This window comes from Dendrobium catenatum, unplaced genomic scaffold (genome assembly GCF_001605985.2).
Source record: "Dendrobium catenatum unplaced genomic scaffold, ASM160598v2 fragScaff_scaffold_414, whole genome shotgun sequence".
Taxonomy (NCBI): domain Eukaryota; kingdom Viridiplantae; phylum Streptophyta; class Magnoliopsida; order Asparagales; family Orchidaceae; genus Dendrobium; species Dendrobium catenatum.
Genome location: NW_021318876.1, coordinates 2,863,512 through 2,873,907, shown reverse-complemented (window position 1 = coordinate 2,873,907; position 10,396 = coordinate 2,863,512). Strand labels below are relative to the sequence as shown.

The 10,396-nt window shown below is 36.7% G+C and overlaps 1 protein-coding gene across 1 annotated transcript; it reads left to right on the top strand.

Moving 5' to 3' along the window:
* The first annotated feature begins 3,176 nt into the window (after positions 1-3,176).
* On the top strand, positions 3,177-5,756 carry LOC110105249 (cyclin-P4-1). The gene is made up of 2 exons (XM_020834660.2): positions 3,177-3,693; positions 5,328-5,756. The coding sequence occupies exons 1-2, from the start codon at positions 3,320-3,322 to the stop codon at positions 5,575-5,577; spliced, it is 624 nt and encodes a 207-aa protein (XP_020690319.1). The 5' UTR covers positions 3,177-3,319; the 3' UTR covers positions 5,578-5,756.
* The last annotated feature ends 4,640 nt before the right edge of the window (positions 5,757-10,396 follow it).

Below are 10,396 nucleotides of genomic sequence, written 5' to 3'. Positions count from 1 at the left end.
TGTTTGTTTACTTGCTTTTAATTTGTTTGTTGTTTTGATTGTAATAAATTGATCATAAACCTTAGTTTTTTCTTCAAATACTGTATTTTTATAGGGCTTTTGGTCCTTTAAGGGCTTGTATCTTTTAATTTATATTAACGCGTAGACTCTTTCATGAATTCTATCCAAAAAATACAAAAATAGAAATAAAATAGTGAAGGCACTCTTCCTCCAACTTTATTAAATATACAAGAGAATATCTTAAATTTTGACACAATCTATGTCAATCTTTAATACACGCACTCCATGAGGCAGTCATAATTATCTTTCCTAATCATTGAATGTGTAGAATTAATGCCAATTTATAAATTTAGAGAGGATATTTAAGCTTTTTTAATCAAATTTTTTATACTCATCAATCAAATCATTAAGAATCAGAATTAGTAAAAATTATTTCGTGTTGACGCCGAGCACAGTCGGATGCAAATGAGAAAGCGTCACATGAGCCAATGCACGATGTATTGCATGACGTGACACCTCCTCATTCGACTTCAAACACATTCGACATCCGCACGTAATAATCTCTCCCGAATCAGACTCCATCCAACTTAAGTCAAAGTTGGCTCAGATAGCCAATCGAGGGTTAACGTGACACCTATTGCATGACTGGTCAATCAAATCATTAAGAATCAGAATTAGTAAAAATTATTTCGTGTAGACGCCGAGCACACCCGGATGCAAATGAGGAAGCGCCACATCAGCCAATGCACGATGCACTGCATGACGTGACACTTCCTCATTCGCCTTCAAACACGTTCGACATCCGCACGTAATAATCTCTTCCGAATCAGACTCCATCCTTAAGTCAAAGTTGGCTCAAATAGGCAATCGAGGGTTGATGGGACTGGCCTAATGTGGTCCAATGCTAGCTAGCCATCCTTCAGTGTATCTACATAGACTCATTGATCCATTAAATAAATATTGCAAATATGAATTTGATACGTAATGGAGTATCATAAGCGTCTCCATCCGAGGGCATATCAGACTTATCCGGCATGCTAAGATTCTTCATAACTAGCCATGCTCCTATATGCTTAATAGGTTTGAAAAATAGACCCTTACCTACAATTAGGTTAATAGTACAGTCGACTAATATCAATAACTTATTTAGGATTGTATATTCAGATAATTAAATAAATTATGATAATATTTTTAAGGATCGATCGTATGTTGGGGTGTCAATTTTTTACACGACCCGAATCCGATCCGGAAAAATCCGGGTTCGGGTCAACCCGAACCCGAAACGGGTCTGGTTCGGGTCAACCCGAACCTGAAACGGGTCAGGTTCGGGTTGAACAAATCAACCCGTTTTAAAAATCGGGTCGAGTTCGGGTTGACCCAGCAACCCGAAATTGACTTGAAAGTGACACGAAAAATCATATTTGACCCGAAAACCCGAGATTTGTTCAACTTTGGGTCATTTGTGTCGGGTCGGGTTGACCCGGATTGACCCGGACCCGAATCAGGTCGGGTTCGGGTCCGGAAACCTGACCCGTTTTTAAAAACGGATAAGGTTCGGGTTGACCCGAACAGTACCGGGTCAGTTCCGGATTCGACCCGAACCCAACCCGCTGACCCGAATTGACATCCCTAATCATATGCTCATAAATAGATCTATACATTAAATCGCTTATCTATTTACTTTCATAAAATATATACTTGACCTTTTATAAAATGTGAGCTTAATTATTTTAAAATTTATTATGTATTATTATATTAATTTGCTTGTATTTAATGCAAATTAAAAAATCTCAAAGAGAAAAAAAAACACGACGCTAATCCAGCTATAATTAAAGATACAAAAGTCAACTTTTCTCTATAAGAGAAGTGCACATGATTAAATGATTGTGAATAATTGTTTGAAAATAAATGCACTGTAAGAGAATTAAATGGCTATTCTCTCTTTTTTTTTTTAGATTTAGGCAATTAAAATAAATTTATACATATATTATATATGCAATACTTGAATCTAAATTTTTTTTATTAATTGCCAAAATTTTCAATCAATACTCAATAGAATAAGTTAAGATGTGTGGGTAGAAATTGCACTTGGGATCATATCCATAAATTTTCTCATCATATTAATAGCGAGAAAGAGAGGAGAGAAAAAGATGAGAAAAGGCCTTAAGTACCATATTGGCCTTAAGCGTCGAACGCTCGCTCTCTAGAAATGAATAATAGCAGAGAGGGCGCTGCAGCGAAGCCACAGAGCTAGCGATGGAACTCCGGGTTTTAGTTGGTGGTCCGATGGAACTTCGGCGTCATGTGATGGTCCGACGGAACTCCGGGAGTTAGGTGGTGGTCCAATAGAACTTCGGGCGTCATGTGGTGGTCCGACGGAACTCTGGACTCTAGTTGAGGAGGAGCTAGGGGCAAGAGCGATCTCTGATCTCTCTCTTGCTCTCTTGTTTTCGCTTGGGGTCCCTTTCTAAGAGGAATAAGAGGTCAATTTATAGATTTTCTAGAGTGACATGACCCATAAATAGGAGGAGGATCAAAGGTAAATGAGGGAATTGTTTGGATGAACGGCCGATGTTGAATCCCTTGATCGTGGATCGTTGACTAGACATTTGAATGTCCTAATGATGTTGGAATTTCGTGATCTTGAGCTCGTTGGATTCGTCTCGTCGAGCCACTCGATTCGTCAATAAGCATGTCACATTTTGGAAATAGTTTGGTAATCCAATTTATGGTTTGAACCTCCCAATGACGCTTCGGGCCCTTTTGGACTCATTTGGTCTCGTATTTACTCGAATTTGGTGTCGTTAGGTTCATAGTCTCAAGACGTTCAGTTCGACTATAAGTTTGCTGAAATCGTAGGTCAGACGATCCCAAATTTAATTTTAAAAGTTTGTAACTTGATTTTTCCGATCAGGATAATTTTTAGATGTATCAAAACTGAAAACTTAAATTATTCAAATAAAAATAAAACTCCCTAAACTACAAATTTAATCATGATGGAATTAAATCAAAATATTCTGTTTTTTTTTTTTTTAAGCTTAATAGCTTGGCCATTAAAAAAAAGTAAAGTTTGAAAATCATATTTTCGGTGCTTTAATGGGCCTCCGATTTTTTAGCTGTAGATATATAAATTAATAATTACTTAAATTTATGCGGTATTTTCCCATCTAGTTTAAAGAAATGCTTATATGACCTCTTCTGTCTTCCAGCTCCTCCGTCTACTTTTAGAAACAGAGAAGCCTCCCCTGTTTCCATTATATTCTGCTCCACAACTCTCTTCTTCCGCTCTCACCAAGGAGAACAAAGCAGGAAAACGACAATGGGGGAGTCCTTCCTCACCGGAGAAGGCCTCTCCAAAGTCCCTCGCATCGTCTCCACCATTTCCACTCTCCTCCAGCGCGTCACTGATCAGAACGATGCACTAGCTTCCAGCCGCTGCCAACTCCCTCCGTCACCACCGCCGCCTCGCTATGCTGTGGCTTTCTACGCCCTCGAGAAGCCAGAAATAACGATCAGATGCTATCTTGACCGCATCTTCCAGTTCGCTCACTGCAGCCCTTCATGCTACGTCGTTGCCTACATCTACCTAGATCGCTTCCTTAATTTTCATCCTTCAATCGCTATTGATTCCTTCAGTGTTCATCGATTTCTCATCACAGCCGTTCTTACTTCTGTCAAGTTCATGGAGGATCGGTGAGTTCTTCATTTCTCTATTTCATTTCAGGTTCTATATGAATTTTAGGGGTTTTTCTTGATCCATGTTCTTCTCTTTTTCATAATTCGTCTCCGTTTTGTTACTAGATTGTGTAATTTTAACCATCACACGCAGAATTTACAATGGGTTTTGGCAGAAATTTCCCGAAATTCTCATAATGAGGTGTTTTTTTACCAATTCGTTTCGGTTTTTAGTTTCTATTTTGGGTAGAATTTCTAATGGTTTTTGCTTAATTGAGGATTCTCGGGTTTCGAACTCGTCTTCTCCTATGTTAGGGTTTTTTCATTTCTATGAAAACACCAATTAAGAAGCATTCAATCAATTGTTTTCCTTTCTAGTTTTTATTTATTACTTACACTAATTTCCTTTTCTTTTCGCCAAACTTGACATCAAAGAGTAGGTTGGAAATTCTTGTAACAAACTCATAAGCCATTAAATGTTTCTGGTGAGATAAATCTGCTTAATTACTGTAATTTAAGGATCATCGTCATCTTTAAAACCTGCCGTCTAACATTTTTCTCCAAGAACTATAGTGATTATGACTTACAAGTCTCGAGTTCCTTTCATCTAACTCTCTTCATGGCGAATATCCTGCAATTAATGACTCTTACTTGAAAAACAAAACTCCTCATTATCTCAAGCTACAAGTTATTTCCATTATATAAGCAACTTTTCTTCTCTATTTACGAGTCAATAACAAATACAATTATTTTCTGCAATAGAGAAATATGTTATTTACTAATAAAAACAATTGTCTTACTACTTAGGAAGTTGTCTTCCACATAAAGCAAAATTTTATGTGGAAGGTAACTGTGTAATTGTCTTGATTGTTGCCTTATAAAATATAAAAAAGATGCCTTGAAGTCATATAATAAAACTTCATATGCTAAATTACATCACATTTAACACATAATATTCCCATCCAATTTTTCGTCATGACGTGATTTGATAACAAATCATTTTGGTAACCGAGTAAACGTCACTTTAACAAAGCTAGCTTTTCAAATGAATAATAATCAATGGTTCATTAATTAGTTAGCCATTAGCTGTATGTTAGGGCATCTCCAACCAAAAAACTCATTTTCCACTTCAAAAGCAGTCATTCTTTCTTCAGTCGAACGACATTTCTTCTTCTTTTATGTGCTTCCTGCGAAGTCAATCATCTTTGGGGTGTTTTTCTCCTCTTTCGCGCACTTCTTCGGCAAATCCCACAGCGAATTTCTTTGGAATAGGTGAATAGTCCGATGCCAATATTGGCGTCGTACTGTTCACCTACCGGAATTTGACGTGCGATTTGGAGTTCAAATGGAGCAAATGGCTGACGACATAGAGTAGTATTGAGTTCGGTTGAAGATGATCTTAGGTGGTGAATTTGGGGCTTCTTGACTGCAAAGATAGATTGAACAAAATTGATGGTGGAATCAGGATGGCTAGATAGCTATCGTCCCTCTTAGATTTGACATCATGGAAATTTTTTTCTTGAATTCTATTGTAACTTTGTCTCCTCTAAATTTGGGGAAACTTTTTCACCCCTTTCTTACTTAGAATTTTAATTTCACCATCGAAGAAAACTATATGAAAAATGTGTAATCAATGGTCTTTTTTGTTACAGATGTTACAACAATGCATATTTTGCAAGGGTGGGAGGGATCAGTCTGGATGAGATGAACTATTTGGAGGTAGATTTCTTGTTCGGGTTGCGATTCAACCTGAATGTTACGCCAGTCATCTTCAGTTCTTACTGTTCTTTTCTAGACAAGGAGATGAATCTGGCTACCCCTACAATTCCCCCCAGATTGCATTGTTTTCCTTCTGAAGAAGAGTCGAGTAGCAGCTGCAAGCAGCAGCAGCTCATTGTGTGAGAACTGCCTTCTTTTTGCTCATATATGAATAGAGAGTTTAGTTTGTAGAATATTCTAGCAAAGATAAAAGCATGAAACTACTGTAATTCCCCCTCTTTTTTTGGATTTTGTGCTTTGTTTAGGTCTGAAAACTGTTAGGTTGGTTGAACACACTGCTATAATAGTTTGCTTTTTTTGAATATGCATTTTTGGGTATTTGTAAAGAGAAATTATTCTGTGCGGACGCCGAACACTATCCAATGACCAACCAGAATGTGCCACGTCACCCCCTGCTCGGTACTGCTCGGTACCAGGCTTAGTATTGCTGACATGACGCATTCTGGTTAGTCTCCGAATGATAAATTGTGTTCGACGTCCGTACAAAATAATTTCTCCCTTGTAAGAGCAATTGGCATGAGTTAATTCACGAGCCAAAAATATCTTGAGAGTTAAGATCAACAAGTCAACTAGTAGAGCTTATACAAAGATAGATTTTATCATCCAAAATTTTAGTATCTAATCAACATGTAAAACTAAAGTTTCGTTTGGGACAGCTTTCTTATTGATTTATAAAAACTTTTTTTTTTCGTTAAAAATTTTAAAGCTGCCCAAACGAAGCGGAAGAATATTTACAAAGTATGAAGTGCATTGAAAGGCGTTATTTTTTAACTTTTTATATGTTAGCATGATATTAAATTTTTGTTTTAAAAAAGGAGTTAATACGAAATATGTTTGTAAGTATGGAAATTCAAGAGCTTTAAATACTAAGTTATAAAGGGAAAAAAACCTTAGTTTTACAATTAGCTCTTCACCAAATGAACTCTTTAAAAGTAACGGTAGGTTGAGAAATTAACGCTGTTTTTATATTCTTATTTTGGCAGTTTTTTGGGATCTCTTCTTTTGGTAGTTGTCCGAGACAAACTTTGCCGGTTTTCTTTATATAGTGGCCCACTTGTAGAGCAGTTCGTTAGAGGTTTTTTTTTTTTGACATTTAGGTTGATTAAGTCAAAGCTCCCAATTAACAGATCAATATGACCCAACATTAAATAGCTTGGTTGGTGGACGAGTACGGTTGGAAACCCCCCAACCAGTGCCCGATTCCTCTCAAACAATAGTGCCTCTTAAGTGGGGCCCAATCAAGTGTGGTCAGAAGGTTTCTGAGGTGGGCGTCTCTTCTTGGTCAGTCGAGAACTGGTCAAGCCATCAAGCACCCTTTCGGGGATGAGAGCGGCTACATACCTTATTCCAAAAAAAAAGTAGATCAATATGAGCTGTGTGTTCGTTAAAGCTATCGCTATAAATTATTTTGTGAAAATTGTCTGATTAAAACCGATTAGAATATATTTTAAAATTTTAAATTTATTTTATGATAAATGCAATTCATTCGATGTGTATGCAACTGTGCATGTCTTTGCGTTAAATATTCCAACTAATATGAACAGCCTGGCTTTGGTGCCCGCGGACTATTTCATGTCTGTTATGCCAACTTCCTCTCCCAATCAAAGCGAGATTCGCAATAATTAATTATAAAGCTCATAAAACATATTTTGTAATTTTCCTGTTTTACTTTTGTAAATCTTAATTTAAATATTTATTTTGCAAAATTTAAAAATTGTGTACCAATGAGGAAAATAAATCTTCTTTCTTTGATCATTAGATAAGTGGAAAGAACTATATACTCAATAAACGCAAGGGGCACGAAGTATATATCAGATTTAGAGATGTTCTGAATTAAAATATAAACAAGACACACCGAGGCTTAGGGTGGTCGGCGATCGAGTACGGTTGGGAACCCCCATGTATCCTGGGTTCGAATCCCCCTACTTAGGAGTGTCAATTTTTGACACCATTCAAAAATCTGACTCAAACCTGACCCAAAAATTTCGGGTTAGGGTCAACCTGAACCCGAAACAGGTCAATTTCAACAATTCGACTCGTTTCAAAAATCGGGTCGGGATTCGGGTTGACACTTTGACCCGAAATTGATCCGTTTTTTGACCTGACAACTCAAGATTGGCCCATTTTCTGACCCATTTTTGGACCCGAAAACTAGTTTTTTTTCATGGTTTCGGATCATTTGGGTCGTGTCATGTTGACCCGGACCCAAAGCGGGTCTGGAAAATCAACCCGTTTGTAAAAACGGGTCGGGTTCAGGTTAACCCTAATAGTGATTTCCGAGACGCTATTAGTTTGACTATAAGCTCACTGAAATCGGAGTTTAGGTGTTTCCAAATTTGATTTTTGAAGCCAACTTGACTTTTTCGCCGAGATTTGTGCCCGATCAAGATAATTTCATGATGACGTATCAATATATATATATATATATATATTCAAAATAAACTATACAGCTCTGCATGGAGATGTAGAACATGGGAAGCTGCTTAGAGGGGGAGAAAATAGGTGGATTTGAGCTGAATGTCACTTTTGAATAATAAATATACAGATAAGGTTAAAGGGCCATGTGATGGTTTCCCTGTCATGCAAACAACCCATTATGCTTTTTTTTATTAATCCTTTCATTGTTTTCGCATCTAACCAATGGTTTCGTGCCTCTCACGTTTAATTGCTTCTTGATTAAATGTATGAATATTTTTATCGATGTGAGCATATAGATTAAAATTCATCAGAATAATTATAATTATAATAATATAATTGTTCCAAAATTCATCAGACTAGACCATTATTTGTTGATAATTTGCCAATGAATGTTTAGAAGTGGTACTATCACAAGGAAATCCACTTACACAAACCTAAATCTCACTGCATATTTGAATTGAAATGCAGAGAAAATAATCTATTATGATTAAGAGAATCAAATATGGTCGGCGGATGAAGTATTTTGGATTTCAATTAAAATATGCAAATCAAATATGTCAAAAACGGATTGATTGTCATCGTCGAATCACCACTTGACCACCGCCATATGAATACTGTGTTATTGGACTAGATCTTAGCTCAAAACACTCCATAAAAACTACTAAATCGTTGTCATTGGAACATTGCCTGATCGTCACCACTTGACAATTATTAATAGATAAATCTCATATAAATAAATAAATATGATTTGTGGTAAATATGTAATTAACTAGCCTTGGTCTTATTCTGTAAAGCCTATTTAAAGGCTATCTTGTAACTTGTTAGAGACATATATGATATTACTTTCTCTGCATTGTTTCTGCAACATTTCCTTTTGTCCGAAGAGACTGATGTGTTTCTACATGGTATCAGAGCGGGCGTTCAAGAACTGTGAGGATGGCGACCGTATCTTCATCTCAAACGGAGGAACAAGCCCAATCTACTCCGCAAGAATCTCTGGTGCTTTCCTCCACTCTCAAATTTGTGGTTTCTAACCTAAAATCCATTGTGCAAATCCAGCTCTCCACTGAAAACTACTCAATCTGGCGATCTCAAATCATCAAAGTCTTTCGCGCTAATGGTATGAATCGTTTCTTGATTCGAAAAATCCCAAACCTCCGCATTTTCTCTCTCATTCCGATGGATCTTCATCGTCTTTGTCAAATCCCGCATTCTTGCAGTGGTTACTCTCGGATCAAAACCTATCTGCTGCAATTTGTTCTACCATATATGCTCCCGTTCCTCCCTACATTATTCACCTGGATTCCACGGCATCTATTTGCACCCGATCATCTCATTCCGAAATTCGCATAATCATCCTTGTTAGACCATTGGTCAACCATTGCTGCCAAAAACATTGCCTAACCATTGTCATCATAAAAAACCGCCTGACTGTTCTTCAGACCACCGACTGGGGGCCGCATTCGAAGTAGTATATAATAGCTTGAAGCATAGCCAAAATAGTTTGTATCAGATCATCACACAATAAAAAATTGTCAGACCACCGCTGTTTAACCCACTAGGATCGCTGTCCTCGAACAATCGCTAGTAAACGTTGGCATAATGTTGTCAGAACATTGTCCACCAACATTGGATTGCCATCCCCAACAATTGAGTTACCACACTTCTTCAACTATTATCACATAAATACTATCCTTCGACCTAACATAAGAGATCATCCGATTTCATTCATTCGATCAAGCATGAATCGCGATGTAATATTTTGTTGGGAACTTATAAAATTAAATTAAGATCATTGAACTCTAATTTAAACAATCATATAATTGAATTGAACACCCCAATAAAACGAACTCATTAGTATCAAAACTAATATAATTCAACACCAAACGAGCACAAATCAAACACATAAACTATAATTAAAATTTTAAGGATATTAATTGAATGATCAAATGGTCTTCGAATATTGCATGCTTACGATCAAATTGAATGCCTCAACAATATAAATACAACAAGCCCAAGATCATTTAATTTTGAGTTCAATAAGGTACTTAAAACTTTGAATGAACATTCTAAAATCAAATGATTAAATATGCATTATAATATCAAGTGGTATGAAATTTTGATCAAATTTATTAAATATCACTATTATAAATTGTCCCAGTCTGCATAAGCGGGACCTCGGACATGCATTTGATGAGAGTTTGGAGAACTGAATAACTTGAGCTCTGCTTAATGTTCGTGTCGACTATCATCGAGCCACCACCATTATTTGACCACCACCGCCCTATCATCATTGCTCATTCACTATCATTCGATTGTTGTCGCTCGACCGTCATCATTTGATTGTCATAGTCTTGCCACTATTGCATGATGCACATTGTATGATGGCCATTATAATCTCTCCACTACTTTTATAGTAAGCTCCATCACAATTACATGAAACAAAGCTTAGACTTCGTTATTTTGTAATCCTCTATTCTCCAGTTATGAGAGACAATATATCTCTATAATTTTATGGCCAAAT

Coding starts and splice junctions, on each gene's coding strand:
- LOC110105249 (XM_020834660.2), top strand. CDS start 3,320: ATGGGGGAGTCCTTCCTCACCGGAGAAGGCCTCTCCAAAGTCCCTCGC. Junction 3,694..5,327: donor GTCAAGTTCATGGAGGATCG/GTGAGTTCTTCA, acceptor TTTTTGTTACAG/ATGTTACAACAATGCATATT.